Source organism: Anas platyrhynchos, chromosome 11 (assembly GCF_047663525.1).
Source record: "Anas platyrhynchos isolate ZD024472 breed Pekin duck chromosome 11, IASCAAS_PekinDuck_T2T, whole genome shotgun sequence".
Taxonomy (NCBI): Eukaryota; Metazoa; Chordata; class Aves; order Anseriformes; family Anatidae; genus Anas; species Anas platyrhynchos.
The window spans coordinates 16,531,882-16,554,619 of record NC_092597.1 but is presented as its reverse complement, the minus strand read 5'-3'; the positions used below and the strand labels follow the sequence as shown (position 1 = coordinate 16,554,619).

General features: G+C 39.7%; 1 protein-coding gene across 15 annotated transcripts in view; it reads left to right on the top strand.

Moving 5' to 3' along the window:
* Positions 1-22,738, top strand: part of ARNT2 (aryl hydrocarbon receptor nuclear translocator 2) — a 114,037-nt gene that overhangs the window by 37,706 nt on the left and 53,593 nt on the right. For 5 of the 15 annotated variants that reach the window (XM_013106565.5, XM_027465902.3, XM_072043457.1 and 2 more), the window contains exons 3-7: positions 826-873; positions 3,983-4,027; positions 4,139-4,183; positions 6,704-6,917; positions 9,186-9,399. In XM_013106565.5, coding sequence (XP_012962019.1) covers positions 826-873; positions 3,983-4,027; positions 4,139-4,183; positions 6,704-6,917; positions 9,186-9,399 — 566 coding nt within the window. Of the gene's footprint in view, positions 1-825; positions 874-3,982; positions 4,184-4,784; positions 5,645-6,703; positions 6,918-9,185; positions 9,400-22,738 lie in introns of those variants that run through there. The other 10 variants (XM_072043463.1, XM_072043462.1, XM_072043461.1 and 7 more) reach the window with 7 other exon arrangements.

Below are 22,738 nucleotides of genomic sequence, written 5' to 3'. Positions count from 1 at the left end.
GCGTAGTGTAGGAAAGTAATCTAGGTGACTAATTTAGGAGGTTAATCTTCCTAGTGTCTCTGTGTAAAGTGAAGAAAGAGGTTCTTGCATTTTATGGCTCCCTAGAGCATCCTAACTGGAGGGCTAGGATTTGGCCCAAGGAAGAGCTCATCTCTTTTACTTAAGAAGAAGGTCTGGGACATAAAGCAGGTAAGTTGGGGGCACAGTAGACCCACAGGTCATTTTAATATGGCCTAGGTAAGGTATACTACAAAGTAATTGCTGTCTACAGCCAGGTAATTGCTACCTACAGCCTGGTTGGTAATTCATGTGAAATTACTGGTGATATAGGACAGGTCTAAGAGTGTGCCATGGTTATGATCAATAGAGGTGAAATACATAATCTTTTTGGCGAAGAGGCTGGGAGTTCATACTGCTCTACCTTTAATTTCTGTAGATTTCTATCAGGCCTGTGAGATATAGCACTTCTGGCTGTTTCACAAGAATTGCATTTGTTTAATATTTCCTTTTATTTGTTGATTTTAGCAGTGTGGATTTTTGTGTATCAGAACAGGGTGTTGTTTGTTTTTTTTTTTTGTTTCATTCTGGTGGTGGTGGTTGTTGGTTGTTTTTTTTTTTTGTTGTTTTTTAACTTGTGTTCTTTGTATTCCTGGCAGCTAATAAGCTACTTTTAGGGGGTCTGGAGAGTATGAGCAAGACGAGTCTACAGCCATCACTACCCCCAGTCAAAATATATATCAAACAAGATTGCGAACCATTGACTTGAATGTTCATGTCGCCATTGCCAATTTCATTATTACATATTTGGAAATCTTGCTTTTACAGAATGGATTTCGATGATGAAGATGGGGAAGGGCCCAGCAAATTTTCAAGGTGAGCCTTTATGAAGAGTTGGCCAAATTTCTTACTTTTTCAGTGGAGAAAGACAGCTGTCCCACTACTGCTGTTTTATAGTCTCTGTGGATATGGGCTGAAGAAATTGCCAACAGCTTGACCTAAATTCTAGTTACAGTTTACCAGCTTCCTCTGCAAATTAGGCACACTGGCAAAAATCTGCTTAATGTAGTTATTGGCTTACAAAGCTGACAGAATGTTTGTGTCATAATTTCACTCTGCAGCTAAAAATCACAATTTTTCTCATTTGACATAGCTTAGTATTTCAACTGCTGTAAATGAATTTTGATAATTTGACATTGCTGAAGTTGTCTTTTTGCCACTGAAAAAGAATTTTATTTCAAAATTAGTTCAGATACTAACTACTTGTTAAGACAATCTGACAGATCCTAGAGGCATGGGTTGTTTTTTTAAGATTAAAGGTCATTATGTACCATTAGGTGTAACTGAATAGTAGGAATTGCCAAAATAAATGTTAAAGTTAATGTGGAATATTCTATGCTAGAAACAAAAACAAACATCAAAGCATCATTGCCATTTTTCACTTTTCCTTTTGTTCCAGTCACGCTGTTTGCATTTTTTCATTAGAAACCAAGTGGCTGCACTGAGAATAGATCCTGTGAGGCCTACGGATAACTGCTGATCATTCAAATTGTAATTGCAGCTATATAGCAGCAGCCATATTCAAGCACAGGGTTTTAACAGGATGTGTTGCAACACCATAACATAACCTCCTGGACAGGACCAGCAGCACACAAGTTGAGCTGGTGTCTTTTACACAAAGAATATTCCAGTCTGTGGCATCAAAACTCCTGGTCTGAGGGCTAGTCTAACGTTTGGTAGAAGATGTGTTTAAGGGTACAAGATTACTAATTAATATGATCTGATTTTTGTCTGCATAAGCATGAGGGTTTCTAGGCACAGTTGCGCACATGAGTTGGTCTTTCTCCAGCCTTGCTTCAGCCATGGGTTGTGGGGAAAGCCAATATTTCCATTATTTTTATTGGAGAAGTATGGTGTAGAGTGCGTAAGACTCTCTGATTTTAGATGCCAGATCAAAATATGATATTTAAATCTTAAATGATGTAAAAACAAACAAACAAAACAGATTGTTCTGCTTTTAGAGAGGGTACAGAAAAACAATGTAGAGATGCCCAGGGCCACGTGCAGACATCCTCTTCTGGCCATGGTTGACCTCTCAAGGAGATGTTATTTTTAGTTATCCTCCTTCTAGGACTTTTTCCCTTCTCCAAGCTGCTCACATAACTGATTCATAGCTTGTGTTGGCCAAAACTAGTTAGTTAGCAAAGAATTGCTTTTTACAAGTTTAAGCTAACCCAGCTTGCCTTGACTGAAGTACCTCACTAATGCACTCGTAGAGGTCAGCTGGGAGACTGGAAGGGAGAAAAGAGTAGCTGGAGGCAACAGCATCTTCAGCCCAGCCAGCCAGACCAGAATGAGTAGGCAATCCCTAACCTAGCAGCAGCACTAGAAGTAGTGGTGTTAGCATGGTGCTCCATGTGTGTTAACACACCTTGCTTCTCAGGGAGTTCCAAGGCAGCTCAGGTACCTGCATGACTTCTCACTGTCACCTGGAGACACATGCATGGACTTCTCACCTAATGGCATGTGGCCATTCCTCATTGAATCTGTATTGTTTAAAATTGTTTGAGCACAGTATGTTCTCAGGGCAGGGTCAAGTGGAAAAAAGTAACATTTTCACTTGAAGGTTTTGAGGGTGTTAGTGCTAAAACAATGTAGGAAGGAATGCAGCTCAAGTCTCACTTAAGCTTTGTCATGAGAGTTTGAATCAGTGAGGAAGGAAAATATGAAGCCTCATAGAGGAACTTGCACGTTTGTGGTACTTAAAATTACTTTTAACTCATTTCAGATGATAAAAACCTAATAATTAGGTTTTAGAAGAGAAAAGATGCTTAGTTATGCTGTGTTTCCTTATCAAGTAATAAGTGAAAGCTTCATAGGCTCTCTGTAGTAATAAATGACATTGTTTTGGAAAGACATAATTCTAATGCAAAATCTTACTGGTCTGTTCTTAACCAGTGATACTCCTCACTTGTAGAAAACCTGTTAGCTTTTTTTTTTTTTTTTTTTTTTTTTTTGCATTTTCAAAAACATACTTTTTCCGTTTTGGAAAAAAGCATTTTTGGTTTCTTCAAAAGTAAGATATTTGTTTTCAAGATGCAAAAAATGCATCTTTTTGTAACTACTTTAGCAAAATCTAATTTTGAAGGATTAGTATGTTTTTAGGGAAGGGAAAGGAAAAAGAGCATGTCCTTTTTTAGTAAAACATCATATTGGTGCCATCTCTGGAATAGCACTTCAGAAGCAGTGAAAATTCAATCCTGTGGGGCTGAAGTCCCATTGATCTGGATTTCCTCCGTACAGTTGACAGTGATACACCACGAGTACCTGTTTGGGCATCTAACTTCTGTTGATTTGGGAGGGAATGAGATAACTGTTTACTTCTAGATCTTTATGCCAGTTTTAATATCACTTCTATTTACCTAGCAGTTTCATCTGCCTGACAGTCTTGCCAACAGATGGTACATCATAGATACCTACCAGAGCTTTTTTCTGAAGGCATCCCTATATATTGCATTGCACTTAAGTGTGTGTCTGTGCCCTCCCATGTTATCTGTAGACCATCAGTGCCCTCTACTGAAAGGAGCGAGTTGTGGTTGCAATCTGGGAAAGATACAGCTCATTCACTTCCAACACAGCAATGAATATTTCATGGGCTGCTGCTGATAGAAGCTCAGTGGTGTTTTCCGTAATGGTGCTGGTTGTTAAGTTTCCCAAGCAATAAGTGTATGTCGGAGTGTCTGCATAAATCCACTGAAATACGTCTTCAACTTGTTTTAAATGTACAAATGAAGTTTTTGAATCAGCATGGCTTGGAAGTTTCATTAAACTCCACATTTTCTTTGCTTTATTATTTTCATGCCCTCATATTTCTTGCTGTTATTTGTAATAGTTTGCAGTTGTGAACCTCTTTGCTTTCTGCTGTGTGTTGACTTTAGTGCAATGTATAACCCTTGTAAATTTACTTGCTATCTTTTGTTTATAGGTATGATGGTGATCAAATCTCTGGTGATAAGGAAAAGTTTGCAAGGTAGGCGTGTTCCGTAGAGGTCTTCTGCTGAGAGAAAAGAGGGGAATGGTCATATCCAAAACATCTCAGTATTTGTGCGTTAGCTTAGAGAGCTGGTTATTTTGTTTCTAGGTGGGAAGATGATCAAAGTACTGCTGACACAGAAAGGATGGCCAGGTATGAAAAAGGAAAATCTAAAATGGTTTGCCCCCATTTTTATTTTATATGATGCAGTTCTGACTGTCAGAAGGGTTGACTGATCCAAAAGTGCTTGAAGTCAGAAACACTAACGCTGGACCAAAGTGGGTTTGGATCAGCTCCCACAATCTCCAAAAATGTAATGTGCCTCCAAAACATCCACACAAAAACAAAGCTGGAATTGACAGAATTAGGACATCATCCTGCACATGTTTATGAATGCCAGGGTTCCCTGGGCAGGCCCTTTTGGAAAAGGAGCACAGCCCATCTTTTTCTTTTAAGGGTTTAAATTTGAACTAGTTTCAGGAAAGTTTCAGGGTTTTTGTTTGGTTGAACTTTTTCATGGCCAATTGGTTAACATACTAATACTTTTTAGCTTTTATGATCATAAACGAAATAAATGGACTATTGGATATTCTTCTCTTTCTTCTCAGGAAGTCCTGCAGTCTGTTTACTCCTTATAATGGTTGTTTATAATGATCATTAGTATCAAAATACTTTAGTGGCAGACAATGAAATATGTATTTATAAATGTAAAATATGTGTTGAATGTGTGTTCTTTGTCTCTCTTGTCTCTCAGCCACCATTTCTGAGAAAATGCTGAACTTAGACCAAGCTTTCATCGTGTAAAAATGCATTTTTCTTCCCCTTGTCTGTATTTATCGTCATGTAATAAAGACTTGAACACACATGCTCTTACGTACATGCACACTGTCACACAAGATGTTCTACTTGTTTGTATGTACACAGTCCAACTCCCACAGGCAGTGATCTCTCCCACATATGTGCAGACCCACACAAAGACTGTGTATCAGCCATTTGAAATGGAAAGGTTTGTTATTAAGTTGTAACAGACAGCAAGTCAATAGAGACCTTAGCTAAGGGACTCTGTGATGTACTAAAACACCATGGGCTGTCATTGCTGGGATCCATACCTGCATTTCCTGGGTGTAGATACAGTAAGCACAGGCATCAATAGGAATAATAACAGCATGGAGCCCTAACACTTAGTAATTCTGGATGCAGTGCCCTATACTTAAAACTCCTGCGTGTGCAGGGGAGAGGATATACATTGTAAAGCAGGGCAAGCCCATGCATTCCACTATTTCAGGAAGCAGCATGCTATAGCTTGGATTTTTCTCTGCATTTTCAGAAAGGGCTCCATTATTAAAGTAGTTGAAAAGTGTGCTAAGCCTTTCATGATCACTCTTCATAACATTCAGTTCCAAAGAATGTTGCAGTTTCTTGTAAATTTGTGTTTCTGTACTGACCAATGCTGGTGGACTCTCCATGTGATCACCTTTCACATCTTGTTGGATCAGCCAGAGATCCCACAAGAAAATGCCATGCACAGCTCATTGAAATCAGTGGAAGATGCTACTTTGACATCCGAAGCATCACATACCTCTTGTGTACTTGTATTTAGCTGCCACCTGACAGGTACAGTATCTGAAATATAAGTACTAGGCAGAGAAGTCTTCTAGGTCCTTTTGGACTGTCTCTCGGTTCTGCATTTATTGGTGAAATTCCTTGATAGCGATCAAGCAGTGGTGATTTACAGTAAGGGAGAACTGAACTCTCAGATCTTCAGCCCTGGCAGACTTTGGTGACTGTCAGTTTTGAGAATTCTCAGATTTGGCTCACCAGCTCAGTCATATGTTTTCTATAAAAGATGAGAACACTGGAGCTCGGCCTGAAGCGGGGCAGCATCAAGTACTGTCATTGTTACTTCCCTGCTGTGTTAGATTGTTCTTGTACATAAATTCTGATCTTTGTCTGACAAGCCAGATGTTTACTTGCTGTCTTTTGTATTCATTTTATTTATTTACTTTTTTTTTTTGGTATGTACTCTTATACCATATATAGTCCCAGTCCTGTCTGATCCTGTAGGCCTGTAGCATCTCCCTGCAGGCCTGTGGCTTTGTACCGGGATGTGGGACTTTCCACAAAGCATTACAGGACTGGAGACCTATGTTGTCCTTAAGTGGGTGGTTGTGGGTGTAGGCTTTTTCTTTTTTTTAGCTGTCAGTCAGAACTGACTCTTACTCCTGACACGATCCAGTTGTTAGCGAGAGCTTTCCTCTGAAGGAGGCCTCTTGCAAGCAGAGCCAACACCTAGAGCAAGGACTGGAAGCTGTGAGATGCAGGACATCTGCAGCAAATTTGGGCATTTGGCAGGAGTTGACAGGTGTCAGTACCTCGTATTTTTCTACTTCCATTATTAGTCCTTCAACAAAGGATACTAAACTGCTTAAGAGATTAAGGCCAGAAACAAATAGGCTAGAAATATGGGTTCTTTTCACATTTATCCTTCTGTGGCCTGGATTTTCTGTCTATAAACTGAGAGATAATAGTGCTTAGCTTTGTAAAGTACTTTGCTCTCCTGGAGGGAAAGCTGCAAAACAAGTGTGAAGTATTATGATTTATTACCTCTGATTGAAATTCTTACACTGATCCTGTCTGCTTTTCTGTTGGTTTGGTGTTTCTCTAAATGATCAGGGAGAATCACAGTGAAATTGAGAGGCGCCGAAGAAATAAGATGACACAGTACATCACCGAACTGTCTGATATGGTACCCACTTGTAGTGCGTTGGCTCGTAAACCTGACAAGCTGACGATTCTTCGGATGGCTGTTTCACACATGAAATCAATGAGGGGCACTGGAAATAAATCTACTGATGGAGCTTACAAGCCTTCGTTTCTTACAGAACAGGTAGTGTGTTTTTTCACAAATAGCTGTTTTCTCTGGTTTGTGGTCTTCAGTGGTGTGAGGAAGTGCTGAGAGGAGTATGGTCTCAGTTTGACCCTTCACTGTTGAGTAGTAACTGGTACAAGCTAAATAACCAAGACGTAAATGAACACAGGTTTCTTGTGAGTTTTTGGACTTTATCATAACCATATGAGAGATCCCTTGCTCTGAAGCTGCAGAATGGACATTCTTGTCCATTTTCATGGCATAAGGTGATACTTAACATTGAGGTCTGTCCTTCTGAAAAGAAAATCACAGGCAGTCCATTGTCATTGGAGATGACTATTCATCTCTAGGACTGGGTTCCTCCTGTCCTAACACAGTTTCTCTAGAAAAGATAGAAAGGAATCTGCAAAAATCTGCCTCTCCATCCTTAGTTTAAAGGAAGATTTAAAAAATTGTTTAGTTTCAATGCATAAGTTCTAGGCGGCTGAACTGGGCTGAGATGAGTCCCATCTGTAGCAGCTGAGGTTACATTTTTGATGGAGGAGGAGGGAACATGCACCCAGTTTTCAAAGAAAACCTGTGCTTAACAGAGTGCACTGGAAATTCCTACCACCTTCATTGTTTTTGAAGTCCAATGAGTGTAATGTGCATTTTTGTGGTCTGAACAGTATAAGTACTTACACATGTAAGTTATGGCTAGAGGTACTACTTCTTTCTGTTAGAGAAACAGCAGCTGTTGCTGACCTCTGAGTGTTCACATCTCTACATATTCTGGCTTTCCTGAAGTGTGCTTCTAGAGGGACTGACATTCAACTGGCTTTTGGTAGGGCATCTTGCTCACTTGTCCTTGCAACTTGGCTTTTGAACTTTACAGGATGACAGAGCTTATCTTTTGTTAATTATATATTCAAAGCAGTTAATTATATATTCCTTGTCCTCTGTATAGTGCAGCCATCTTGCAGTGAGAGTTTGTTTTGTTTTGTTTTGTTTTTTACTGTACTAAGGGATTCAGAAGTGATGTGCTTTCTCTACAGTAAAGAAGTTGAAGCCAGCAGAAATCTTCAGTCTGTTAAGTGTTTCTTCAGATGTGTTATCCATTTCTTTTGGGCTTTAGTAGAATTAATTAGATTTTGATCCTTACCTTATCAGGTAGTATCTGCCACTCTCACACCAGCCATGCTGTGCTATCTAACCTGAAATGGGGCTCAGGAAGCTCGCTATATGAGTTTCAGATGCAGTAACTCACTGCTGTATCCTAGTAAGCCCTGATTCTTGCTGAAGGCGCCAGGCAAGGGCTGTGCAAGCTTGTTTTCGTGAACTGGGGAGATAGTTGTCATCTTTTCACATCATAAGTTTTCAAGCTCTGTTAACCAAAGGCAGTGTTTGTGTGTGATGCATGCAAAGAGCTGTTTGCATATGCAATTCAAGATATTGGGTGTCTAGACCAAATGTCTGAAAGTGAGGGACAGAACTGCCTTGATTTAAAGGTCTGTGTCCCACAACTTCTGATCCCAAGGTCGATTGGAGGCTCTGGGTGCTATGTCTCAGGCAGATATGTGGGTATCTCAGGCAGAAGTGATCAGGACAATGAGCAGGAGACCACATAAAGAAAGGGAAAGGGCAAGGGTGTTGCAGTCATCTTGGGTCTCAGAAGCTTTGTGTCCACAAGTTGGAAAAGGAAAGCAAGAAATAGTATAAGTTTCTTGTGTGATGGCTTGGGCATCCTAATAGGAGACGAGGCTGAGGATTCCTGTTGTTGCCCCATTACAGTTTCTGTCTTTTATCCACCGACTGTTTAATTTACAAACAGAACTTATCCTGAGGGGGAGAAGAAAAAAAAAAAAAAAAAAGAAAACAAACAAAAAGTCTTGTTGTTTTCTTTCCAGTTAAATTATCCAGGATATTTAATTAAGGGATGGGTCTGCCATATGAGTTCTAGCCCTTCATTTCCTCTGTTTGTACTCCTAAATAACTTTATAAAAAAAAATATTAGATATCTATCATGCACCAGGCAGTGAGTTTTAGTTTATTTTCTTAAAGTGCATTGAGATAACCAAATCAAAGGCAATAAAGGAAAACAATATTGTTTGTTACTAAGGTCAGCAATTTATATTCTGCTGCTAATTTGGATGTTTTTTTTTTTTTTTCAATACTACAATAAAAAATTCTCCCAACGTTGTGCTCATCTATTAAAGTCACAAGAAAACAATATTCTTTGGCAGTGACATATGTGTTACTTAATTCCTTTTTCTTGCTGGCCTTCTAATCAAATCCTTTCTTTGAAAGGAACTGAAACATCTTATCCTGGAGGCTGCAGATGGGTTCCTGTTTGTAGTTGCAGCTGAGACTGGAAGAGTCATCTACGTATCTGATTCTGTGACTCCTGTGCTGAACCAGCCTCAGTCCGAATGGTTTGGCAGCACTTTGTACGAGCAAGTTCACCCAGATGATGTGGAAAAGCTACGGGAGCAGCTGTGTACATCTGAAAACTCTATGACAGGTCAGATATATCTGATGTATGGTTCTTTGCATTATGGATCCCTGCAGAGTTTTTCTGACATTCAAATGCCTGTTGTTACAAATCTGGTAAAAATGGAGTTCTGCAAGATTAGAGTGCTTTTTCTCTTGCAAGCACTGCGGTAATTTAAGTCATCTTTTGCATCGCTACATTTTGTTTCCTATTTATTCAACTTTAGTCAAACCATGTAGGTCTACCTTTCAGACTTCTGGCTTGGGTAGGTTTGGAAGCTGAATTGTTTTCAGGCACAGTCTGGAAATCTGGATTGTTTTCCTTTCATCCTCAATGAACTTGTGACTTCTTTACAAATGTGTTGCTTTATGGCAGTGTTTATTTTGAAGGCAAAAATCATACTTCAGACTTTTCCATTTTCATAAAAGTTCCTTGTGGTTTGTTAACGGGAATCCAGGAAAAAAAATCTAGTGTTTGGCAGCTGAAAATCTAGTGTGGATTTTAAACAAGAGGCTTGCCCCTGTAGCAATGTGGTAAGTTAGCTACAGCTGACTATGTATCATTTGACACACACAACTAAATAATATTCACGGTATAACTCTGGTTTTTACAATTATTCACGCTCAAGACTTGCCAATAGGAAGCTATCATGGCTTTAATAGAATCTGTGTATCAGAGCTATGAGAAATAGCTAAATCCTATTTTAACTCAGAATTGGAAAGGGGGAAACCCAGCTTCTCGTTTTATTCTTCCATGTAATACATTTATAGCTAAATGAAGAAAAAAAAAAAAAATTATTTATAACTAAATCCTGATCGAGGCAAAAGTCATGTAATTTCTCCTTGCTTTAGTAATTCAGAATTCTGACCTGGCTTGCTGGAAGTTTTGTTGTGTTTCATAACTCAAAGGACAGTGATCCAGTTTAGAGTGAACCTGCACACTGTTTACAGCTTCCATGTCAAAACAGTGCCAATTTCATGGTTTCCTGTGGTTTGAATGTGATGTGGTTTTGGCAGAGCTTTCCCGTATTCATATTGGAAACTCAAAGCAAGATTCTGTGGTAAAAAATCCAGATGGATCAAACCCAAGAGAACATTTGGGGGAACCTGTGCAGAGCAAAACAGCTGAGTTTCATACCACTTTAAAATGTATGTGTGAGATTTGCAAAAGTGCACAATGACTGGTTTTTATTATATAGTATGCAATACATTTTAATGCACGTACCGTCTTCCTCTAAGAAGCAATTACTCCAGAACCTCAACGAATGGTCACACTTAGACTTTCTAAAGTGCTCATTTGGTACGTGGGCTTAACCTGCTCAAACTGGAGCACGACTAGACAAACACAGAGTACTTCTGAAAGTCCAATTCTGTATTTCTTTCAGCTTTAACTGCAAGCTTTCCTTTTACACTTCATCCATCTTTAGCCAGTGGAAAGAGAAGTTCAAATAATAGTACTTGGAGGGCTAAATCTTTTTTCCTGTCTGACTCTTTCAGAGTTGTCAGATTGCTACAGAAGGCTCTTAAAACTGTCATACGTGGGCAGCTGAAAGTTTTCCTGGTGTGTGGCAAACAGCAGCCTGTTTAGAGCCAGGGTGCTGAACTGCACTCTTTAAGGTGTGCAGATAGGCTGGATGTAGAAGCATGCTTTTTAGGAACTGGAGAGTGTGTGTAACTGCAGATGTTTCAAGCAAGCACAAATAACAGTGCATAATTGGTCCTAACTATATAGGATACTTTGTGCAAGTTTTCCTTTGCAAACCTGTTGTGGTTACTTGCACGGTGCAATTTTTTTGGCTGCCTAAACGTCTCACAAGCCATAAACACAATAATCACCCCCGAGTAATTCTGTTTCTGAATCAAGCATAGGCATATAGTTGTATGTATCTCATGTCCTGTAAGATGATAATAGAAAGAACAAGTTTTTGAGGTGCCTACTGAATTTTTCTAGCTTTTTAATAAAATAGCATGGACCAATTTACATCATCATATAATCCTGCTCTTTTGTTTTAAGGATGTGACTGATGAAGTACATTTTTTATTTTTATTTTTACATTAACAGTAGTTTTGTCAGTCTGTGGAGCATATAAATAAAGCTAAAAGCTGTTTCAATTTGTTGTATTAAACTTGTATTTCCTTGACCCTGCAAAGTACCATTAAATAAGAGAAGCAGTCCTCTTTCAGGACTGTCAGCTAAGCATCAATTTGCTTTTAAGCAGCATACAGTCGGACTTCAGGAGCATCACTCATGAGCCTGTGCAACCAATTCCACTTCCCTTCCTGTAACACAAGCTATATTCAGAGTAGAAGCATTGTAACAGGTAGGAGTAACTGGTAGTAAACAGAAATAATGAGTGCCATAGTGACATTAAAAAAAAAAAAACGTCAAGTAGGCAATGCAGTTCTTTTAAGTCAATGTTTACCTAACCATTTGGGCAGCCTCAAGTCTCTTTAGGCTTTAGAAAGTTATGTTTCATGCAAAAGAAAGGCTAATGCAGAGCTTGAAGGAGCAGCAAAGTGCAAGCCAGCCAGCTGTGCATTTGATTTTTTATTTTTATTTTTTAATTTTCTTACTCAAAGTGAAGGTTACCCTGAACATCAGGAAAACCCCCATCATTTAGTGGCCTCTGGCTGTTGAACACTGGGGCTACTTAAAGAGAAGGGATTTTCAGGTGAAAGAGTAATGAATCTTACAATTCTTAATTTTGCTTTCCTCCTCACCTTCTCGGGGTCCATTTCTCAACCCTGTATCCTCCTCCTTCAACCCTTGACCTGAGGAAACAAATACAGCATCTTGTCAAAGAACCATCACTTGCTTTGCGCTGGATCGGAGCAGCATCCTCTGTGTGTGTTTGTTCTTAACACCGATTGTTACCACTGCATTGCTGTGTTGTTTTTTAACCCAGCACCTCTTAGCAATCCCGTTATACAGAGAAGATGTTTCAGACCCCGAGAACTCGTAAGGCTACCATTGCCAGAGAGAAGTGACAGAATGAGCTGGTGGAGAAAGCAGTCTCCCTCTCACATTTCTGCCCCCAGGAATAAGACTGGGGCTGTGGTTGCATGAGCATTTCTTTGGCAGTCGTACCAGCTTATGCAATCCTCACCTCGTTTCACCCTCTATTACTTTGGCATTTATGTGGTACTACAGTGTGAGTCACATCAAGGAGGCTGGCCCAGCCGAGAGCTAACCTAAGCAAAAAAAACAAACAAACAAACAAAAAAAAACCACTTGATTTTAGTAGAGATACCTCTTTGGCCCACCTTATGATAGGGCTACTTGAACTCTGTGCTAGTGCAAAGGAGAAGCAGGGAATAGTTCCGGATAAGGAGAGGACAGGACTTCAGGAGCAATAAAAGCATATGCCAAGCTAAAGTGGCTCTTTAACTGCAGCCTAAAAAATATGATTTGTTTGCAGAGTTAATTGCTTGCTCTATTTTTAACTCTCAGGATATGGGGAAGGATGGATAGTTTCTATTTCATTTTATACCCTTGGAGATTTTATTTTTCCCTGGAAATGGAACAATTGTCCGCTTGTTTATTGTACATTAATTGCAAACACATTGAGGCAAAGGGAAAGCTGAACTGTATGTATGGTTTGAAATGCTCTAGAAAAGACAGCAGCTGAGACTTGATAGCAACAAATGGTGCTCCCAAGAAGGGTTTGCGTGTGTCATGGGCATGATTAATTAGAATGGGTCAGATATTCAGAGTAATAATGTATTTTCCCTTTTTGTTCTTGGAAATCTGCAGATGGGAAAAACAAATTACTTTAAATATGCATGAGGTCAGATCCCATAGTAGGATCCATTTGCAAAGACCTCTTTGTTCTTAGAATGCAGTGATGAAACTTGATGGATGTTGGGGTTCAGATGCAGGTTCGGGGTTGGAGGTTGTGAAGTGGTTGAATAACACACAGCAGAGTGGAATCCTAATGCAAGTGAGAGCCTCTAAATGGCTACAAACAAAAAATCTCTGATGGCCCAGAAGATAGACAGAATCTAGAAAGAGTTAAGTACGAAGAAAAAAAGCTTTTGAAGAATACCTCCACTATGTTTACGAGTTTATGATATTCAGCTTGGAGCTCCAGGCAGCACAGCACATTGTAATCTATATATAATGTCTTCCTTCCGCTTCCTTACACCTAAGGTGAGAAGAGGAACAGCATATAGAGTCCCATCCATGCACAAAACCTGCTTGAGACCCTCATGTTCAGAAGAAGTCTTTGCAAACCATTTTAGCTGAGTAGCTGAAGGATGCTGAAATTGTGATCCTGTGACTGGAAGGAAGTGATGAAAACCAGAACCTCCAAAGCTTTCATTTTCAAGCGATTTAAAAATGACTAAGTCGATTTAGTTGCTAGCTAAAAAATATTAATTGAGGTTACTTCTGGACGTGACTTGTATGCCAAGTTTAGTCTTGGCACAATATTTTATTGCCGTATTTTATAAGTACAAAAAAATAGAACTTTATGACGGAAAAGGTGACTGACCACAGCAAAAGTTAAGCTGATAGGTACCTTTTTAGAAGAAAAGACCATTGTGCTGCAATTTGCAGTGGTTCATGAGTACTGTGGAAATATCACTCTATATTAGCTGAACAGAGGTTTGGATTAAGGAACCTGTCTTTCAGAACCTTCAAGTAATATGTTTTCTGGTGGTGATGGTTCCATCATGTGCAGTTTTTTGTCCAGCTGCAAAACTTGCTGTAACCAAGCACAGTTTGTACACACAGCCACAAAATCTAGATGCTGTAGATAGAGTCAAATTGTCTGTAAAAAGTGGAAAAATAGTGTTAAATTCAAAAGAGGGCAATGCCAGAGACCAATGGAGAAGCAAAGTAAAGCTTTCTGTAGCACTGAACAGATGGGAAATGCTCAACAAACAGTAAATAACCATGTGAGAGACAAGATTAGGAATAACTTCTCTTTGCAACAGATGTTCTTCCTGAAATTCAGCACAGGATTTTTGTGCTGAGTGCTGTCTTACGCCTCCACGTAAATTCTTCAACTCTGATTTCTGCATGATCTTTCTTAGAAGAAGGGCACTTCTCTCATATACTGCCAGCCCGTGAGTGCAAATGTGATTCTTATTCATTGTCAGCGTTTTGAACTCCAGCTTGAATTACTGTTTCAGGAGAGGATCCAACTGATACGAAGAAGAGTTGGATGAAATTCTTCTTTGGCTTCATGCGCAAAATTCTCTGAAGAGATTCAAAGACTGACTTGAGGCATGCCCAGAAACTCAGCTCTGGCAAATCGACTGCCATTACGCTTTAAATGTCATCATCATCACTAGCAGTTAAATTCATGATTAATGAAAAAGTAATGCATTATCAAAACATTTAATTAATGGGATGACTTCTGCAATATATTAGCAAACCAAGGAGCTTCTCCTAATATATTTGAAAATTGGGTCAGCCTATTAATAATTAAAAAATAAATCTATTAGAGTTATTGTTGCCTGAATTTTTATACCAAAAAATATGTTCAGAAATGTCTTCTGACAGAATCTGTCTTTGTTCTGTGTTTTGTGGTGATTAAGATACTTGCCGAAGATGGATGTTTTTCTACCCAGAGCTGTTCAAATTCCTTGAAAAAGAAAAATTCTCTTTTGTTCATATAAGTATGTCTTTGTCGAGACAGTTGACAAAACGAAGAGTGGTAGTGAAGCTTGTTTCAGAATTTATTCCTTGGCCTTTGGTTCTGAAGAGCGCATTTATCAGAGTTTTATGCATCAGTAAGGTACTGTGCATGTAGAGGGCTGTTTCAACTGGCAGCATTTTATTTCTTTATTTTTTCTTCTTTCTTCTGTGAACTCTTTTAAGTGCATGAACTCTAAACAACCATCTGCCTCTGAAACGTGCCCAGCCCAGCAGCTTAGGAAGTCAGAGTACAGAGAATTAAAACCAGATCTCAATACTTCAGATTTTAACGTTTTCACAGGATGACTGACCTAGTAAGACCATTAGCCTCTGGACAGGTAGGGAACAAGTTGTATTATTTTTATGTTCATAGGGAGAATTAATAGCTACATGTGTCTTTTATTTTGAGACAAAACAGCGGTTCATCATCCACCATTTTCATTGAATGTCCATGAAACTTAACAACCACTTGGATGAAGAGAAGCAGTTGTCCAGTAAACAACATACTGTACCAGCAGGCAGGTGGAAGAGGAGGAGATGAAGTTTCTATATACATGATATGAGATGTCCTGAAGTCTTCTAAGTCTCTGCAGAACTGTCTGAACCTTGACTCTTAATGTTTTATGGGATTTTCCACCCACCCACACCCCGCTTTATTCCATTGAAGGGTGGAAACCTGGGACAGCTGTGCCAGGATTATTGCACCTGCAGGGGAAGGGAACAGAAATTTTTGAAAACAGAAGCATTGAGTTTGTCCCTGGGTTTTCAAGATGTGAGTTCACGGTCTTGTGTAGAATATACAAGTGGTTCACATGAACTGGATATTTCAGGATTCAGTCTGGTTTTATGGTGGAAAAAAAAAATTGGGCAAGGCATCTTCTCATATTTAAATCTGGAAATTATTCAGCTCATTTCTGACAAATACCAAATCACCACATGTTACCTGTTTTTCAGCAAAGTTATGTGGTCCCACCGGCATTGCGGAGAATGAAGAGGATGTTTCAGATGTAAGGCTTTGCATACCCGCCAGCCCATTTCTGTGCCATTGTTCCAAAGAACAAAAATCTGCCCACAGCTGTGTGGACTGTTTGTTCTGGTAGCAAGAAGGTCACAGTGCCAGCCAGAGATGGCATTTGAACTTGGGCAATGCCATGAAAAGGAATGAGTGTTTTTTCTGCTTTAGACTGTTCAACTTGTTTTTACGTGTCGGATGAAGGAAATGAGTGTTCTGCTTCCCCCAACCCTGTTCTGTTTGCAAGGAAATGAGTACAGTAGATGCTTAGGAGCATGAAACGAGAAAGCTGTGCTGGTATGGCACGTACATCTTGGATCTCCCACTAATGTGCTTAGAAGTGATGCCCAAAACCTCTGTGTTTCCCACTTCTCTTCTGTTGATGTTTGATTTGATATACTGTGGTTTGCCAACTCTATCTGACAAAATAAAAAGCTTGGTGGGTGAATGAGGTTTGTCTGAATTTGTGAATGTACTGAGATCCAGAAGGAAGACAAGGAAACTTTTAAACATTCTGTGCATTAAATTACATGTATGGGACTTGAGGTTTCCTTTACAAGTGAATCACACTGTTTTTCTGTTGAAGTGGATGGAACAAATCCTTCATTCATTTGTGACTGTGTGAGCAGTGAATGTGGTTGCATGGTCTTACAGAGGCAAAGAGGAGCATGGAATTTAGCTTTTTGTGCTGTTCATGCGAGGAAGAGGACTTGGAAGGTTATTTCTGCCCTTTGACACACTGGACAATATCACAGAAATAGAAGAACGTAGTTTCCTCTCAAAAAAATAGGTACTTTCAAATGATCATATTTTAAATGTATGGTACATTTAATCTCTTTAACTTATTCCAAGAGAATTTTGTTTTGCTTTGGTCTCAAGGGTTGTTTCTGGGGAAAAAAAATCCCAAATGTTGGGAGAAGTCAGCTGTGCATAAAACAGTTCATAAAGCAACTCCTACACAAACACACAGATCCAGTGGTCTCCCTGCTGCTAAGGCACTTGGTATGGGTGGATAGTACTGGAAGGAAAACTAGTGATAATAAATTCAACTTTTAACGTGACTTTACTAATTATAGTGGTTGCTTAAAGAGGTTGGTCCATGTTTTTACAAAAATAAGGAAGCAGCATTAGCCTAGTACTCTAAGACAGACTTATTACACTTGAATAGCATTAGGGAATGCTCTTAGGGTGGGTTTTCAGGTGCTTGGGCATGCATGTGCAAGTGGGTTTTGTGGTTGTTATTTCTCTTTAGTCTTCATCATGAGTTTCTCACTTGGAAAGTGCCGTGTACTTAGGTCTGTTATCACAGATGTTTGACTGGATCATTTTCAGTTGCTGGATTTTTTTTTCTGTTGTTGTTTTAATGTTCAATATTTATTCAACCTGCTCTGTTTTGTCATACTGTGTTCATACATCATGAAATATATGGAGTTAGCAATTTTTCCCCTTTTGAAAAAGATTGGTGTTTCACAAATACCAAAATTTCTTTGGTTAGCACGTTGCCAATAAAGCAGTCCAAGTGTGCCTCTTGGAGCCGTTTGGCACTGGCCGTGCTTGCAGCCCACTGTAAATCTCGGATGGTTCAATGGAAACTCCACAGATGCTGGGAGGGTGCAGTATTAACTTTAACATCTGCCCTGTGGGGAACCAGCTTTTCCTTCAGTCACATTAGACTGCTGTGCTGTCTCAATTAAGTTAATACAATGCAATGCAATATTTTACTGTTGCGTGATGAGTTGTAGGAGCGGGAGGAGTGGTACCTTGGAGTGATAGTCTTCCACCCCAAGCATCTGCTTTCTTCAAGTGGGGGATAACTGGCTTAACCCGTGCTGCTGGCATCTTTTCCTCCTTAGCTCAAGCTCTTCTATTTCATAGTAGAGGGACAGCAGAGTCTTCACTTCCACATTCATTTTCTGTTCCCTGCCAGCTTGCTGGGACTATGGCACCCACCTGCCCTGCCCTGGTCCTGCACAGAGCCTTGTGAAGGGAAATGCTTCCATATGTCAGGACATTACTAGTGTGGTAATGTGGCTTATCACCAGTTTTCTGTGATGTGGTCACTGAATCATAGAATAGCCTGAGTTGGAAGGGACCCACAAGGACCACTGAGCCCAACTCCTGGGTCTGCATAGATCCACTAAAAATATATCAAGCAACCAGACAGCTTCTCTGGGCATTTTGTTTTCTTCCTACTTTGTCACCCTTCTTTTGTTTAAATTTAGTTCTGTCCACAGCAAAATATCTCACAAAGTCATCCAGCATTCATTACTTATTTTCTCTAATGGGCTGTTCCATTGTGTGTCACTGGCTTGTGGAACAGACCACAGCCTAATTTCAGAACCAGATGATAATAATATTTACTAATAAAACATATATTCCAGTTACTTGAATTTGATAATGAAATACAAATAATTCAGAATGCAAGAATTTGAAGCTTTTTTGGCAGAAGTGTTTTCCAGTAAAGCTTCCTGCTGAGCATTCAAGTGGAACAAATAGTTTAATTTAAAAGCTACTTACAAGCTTTATGTATTTATTTATTATGCAGCTCTGAATGGTAAAGGAATAAATTACATTTTAGAGTTAGTTTGGATGGCTGTCCTGTAGTGGGAGTTTCTGCTAATGGTACTTTGGTGTAACTGTTTCCTGGGGTTTTAGATCCTTTTTCTAGCTGTAGAAAGGCTGCTTTGTCTTTGAGGAGTTTTGTATCTTGGGTCTTTGGCAGGCCTTGGTGTGATAATTTTTTTCTGCTCCTTCAAATACATCTGATAGTTGTTACAGAATTGCTGCCATAGCTGTGCCCAGCTCGTGGAGACACGAACTCAGTGGTATTTATTTGTTTAGAAGTACCTGTCAGAATGTGGCTGTGTCAGGCCTTACGCAGCATTTTAGTGCTGTAAAGCTGCTGTACAAGTTTAAATGGTCAATGTAAAAAGAAAAAGAGAGGATCACCATCCCACTTTACAGGTGGGGAACTGGAAATAGAGAGCGCTATTGTATTTTTGTATATGGAGAGCTCACATGTATGACCTTGCAGAAACTACTTTATTTAGCATGATGAATATTTCCCATACATAAGATAACTTGTTGAGAGTTCCAAATGTTTTTAGTTTTTTTGTTTGTTTTGTTTTTCTTTTTTTAATGTTATAACTTAACTTTCATGGTATGCTTTGAATTATTTGCTTGGGATTTTTTTTGGTCCATTTTTTTACAGGTCCATCAGCACAGAAAATTGGTTGTGATCTGTAACACTAACCATTCAGATAGTCCCTTAAAGTTAATTCAACAGCGTGTCTCAAAAGCCCACATACTTTCATTTTTAATTTAATTAAAAGGATGCATATTTGCCCAACACTGTGGAGAATTACATGATGCAGTCTGGCTAGTCAAACACGAAGCCAGTCACAGCAGAGACCTTTTGGCCTCATGAGCTTTTATAAGAACAAACTGTATTAGGCAAACAGCTGTGTAATGTGAGGGGGTTCTTATTAAAAAACAAGGGGGGATGGGGAGAAGGCTTTTCAATTCCCCCTTTGCTGGTTAGTGTCTCCAGTTGGTAAGTAAGGGACAGACAGAATTTAAAAATAGCTACATTTCAATTGCATTACTTCGTCTCTTTTGAAAAAAAAATACTTTACTGTTGATTGGATCAGCTCTTCGTTCTGTTATAAGAATGTCATAACTTGACTCTAATGCTTATACAACGCCTTTTGCAATTAGATGATGTAAACCTTAATATCACTAGAGAGGGTCAAATAGTCCCCCTGAGGAGCTAGACCAGTGAGAAAAATGAGCCTTGATGGCTTATATTTATAAATGGAACATTATCCATCATTAAGGGATAGGTAGTTCAGGAATTTTTTCATGAGTGCAAAGGGAAAAATGAGCAATAGAAAGTATTTTGTGGTTCTAAGTAGCATCATGAACATGGGGTATTCAATTTAAGTGAAATTTTCCTTATTTGGGCTAATTCGTTTCAGGTTTTATACTGGTACACCAAGAGGTTATCACCAGATTTCAAGACAGATAAATCAGCCACCCAGCCTTTAGTCTTTTTTTGGAAGTGTACTCGTACATTTCGCATGTAAGCTGATTATGCCCCCATAAGCACAAAGTTGTCATGAGACTTTATGGACCTTCTGAGAATCACTATAGATTATGTTACTGAGAATTACTATCTACATCTACAGTGTGTTGATAACTTGTATTGCTTTTGTGAACTCGGCCCTGATCCTAACGGCACCTCCTGCTTCTGGCTGACCAAGTGAAAATGTTCTCTTTGGTTCAGTTTTCTTATCCCTAAAATAGGAATAAGGGTATAGATCTCCTTTGCGTGTTACTTTAATGTCTGCTAACAAGAAGTATGTGCTTGCAGCTAGTTATTTGTTTTGTATACTGTTGTGTTTGCTTATTGATATATTAGTGATGCTTTGTAATGTGGGATACAGTGCTGCTAATTGCTATGTGACAAAACAAGTGCACAAGAGCAGAGAAGCCTTATGCCTGTGAGAGCTAAAGCAGTTTCATAGCATTTGTGTGGAAGGCACTCATCTTCAGAGCAAGAGCAACCACATTTTGTGCATGCCATCCCATGATCTTCTTGATTGATATGAGTGCAGAATAATGACAGCTGGGAAGCCCTTTGTGCTCCCTGATTTTGTTCCTGGCTGTGTAAGGCTGACTGATTTAACGTTTGGGTGATATTCTGAAGGGGTGTTGGTATATTGTCATCCCTGTGGCTTCGTTCTTCTAGATGTCTGGGGTTATTCTGCATGGCATGGTTACTCTGCACCACACCACGCTGTTGAACAGTCAGGCAATATCCCACCTCGATTCTGGAAGGAGCCCTGCCTACATGCAGTCTGTCAATACGTCCAATTTTTCTTGTGAAATGGCAAGTGGGAAAAAGGCAGGAAGGAGCTACGACTTGTTCCTCTAGGTCTCTAGCTACGAGATTCCACATGCACCTTCTCTGCATACCTGGGAATTATTGAATGCTGGAAGCACTGCTGTGTCAGTGGCATTTGTGCCTCATTTGGCTTTGCCTGTTGTCACCCAGCAGAGTTGGACCAGGGCATGAAATCTTACACAGCAGTGGGGAGAGGTATAAATGGTGTATTGCTGTACAGCCTTGGAGGTAGGGTGAAGTCTCTGGTGGGCAAGTCCCATCATCTCTGCAGTCAGACCAGCTGGGAAGCAAGGGTGGTAGGTGCGTAAGGGGATGTGCTGCCTTCCATGCAGAATCCAAGGACTCCTGCACCCAGAGTGAGGGGGGACAGCCTGGAGAACAGTCCCCAGCACCACCCAGACCCTCGACCACTTTCCATGCGTGAATTAAAACTATACTTCACATAAATCTGAAACGTAAAAGGAAAAAGCCTCCCGTCTGGTAGGAACCCATCTGTTCTGCATCGTTCCAAGTCCTGGCAGCTGTCCCGCGTGGCGGTGCTGTGTCTGGTTCAGGAGAAAGTGAGTGTGTTAAGGAACGCCAGTGCTGGGACACTGGAGTTGCAGGGTGATTTGGTGAATGAGTTAAGCATCACGAGGTAGCAAATGTGTTTTGTAAAAACAACCTCATTAGGAGCTTTATTTCTAGAACCGTGTGTTCCTTGTGACCTCTTTGTGTATTTTAAGTGCTATTAAGAATTGGTGTTTTTGTTGCAGATTTAAAAGACCGTTATGAAGTAGTGGTGTTAAAATAAAAAACAGATTAGCAGGCACTGCCTGTGAGATCTACACTGCAGCCTCTGATGCGAGTGAGAGGAATGCTGTAAAATCAGTGTTGGCTTTTGGGTGCACACTGTAACTGGTGCCAGTCAGGCGATTCTGTCCCTGGTTTGTAATACGGAGTTTTGATGGTCATAAGTCCACCTATTTTTGAAATATTTAGGCTATTGCTCGTGTTTGTGCTCCCCTTTCAATGGGGGACCAAAGAGGCATTTTTCATCGGTACTGTTTTACTAGGATTGTGTTGTGCAGTGTGTTCACTCCATGTAGCTCCTATTTTGGTGTTGAGATGCTGAAGGAATGCTCTCTTTTTGGAAGGTACTTGGATGGCCAGCAGCATATTTCCAGGCTGTGGCAGTTTTTTCTCAATCTGAGTGCATATTGTTTTATTTGTATATTGCGAGCGGCCTCTGGTTTTTATGAACATGACGTCCTGGAGGGAGAACACCCATATTGTGTTTATATTTCTATTTTGATTCTTAGCATATTTGTAGATCATTTGTAATTTTTTTTATATTGGGATCCACAGGGTGGAAGCTTATTTATTAAATTTAATAAAGCTTAAAACAGTTGCTGAGATGCACTAAGCATGCGACATAACTGCATCCCTTACAATTATAATGGTATCCATTTTAAAATTGTCTTTTTATTCCTATAATTGTTGATTTAATGCAAAATAATTGCTTTGCTCTGGCATAAGTTTAGCAAGAGTAATTTAAAATAAATTGATGAATTGTAGGCTATCTAAGCTTATTGACAGTATTTTGTTTATGTATTCATAATGCATCTATTGTTTTCAAGAACAATTCTGTCAGCTGGTGCAAAGCTGAATTTTCAGCAGTAGTTGGTGGATGTGTGCAAACTGGTAACGGGGGGAGGGAAAAAAATGAGTTAGTTTTCTGGAACTTGGTTGTTTGTCCCAAGCAGTGGACAAGTGGACAACATCTCATACCTGCTGGAGCTGTTGTAGAGAATCAGCCTTCCAACCAT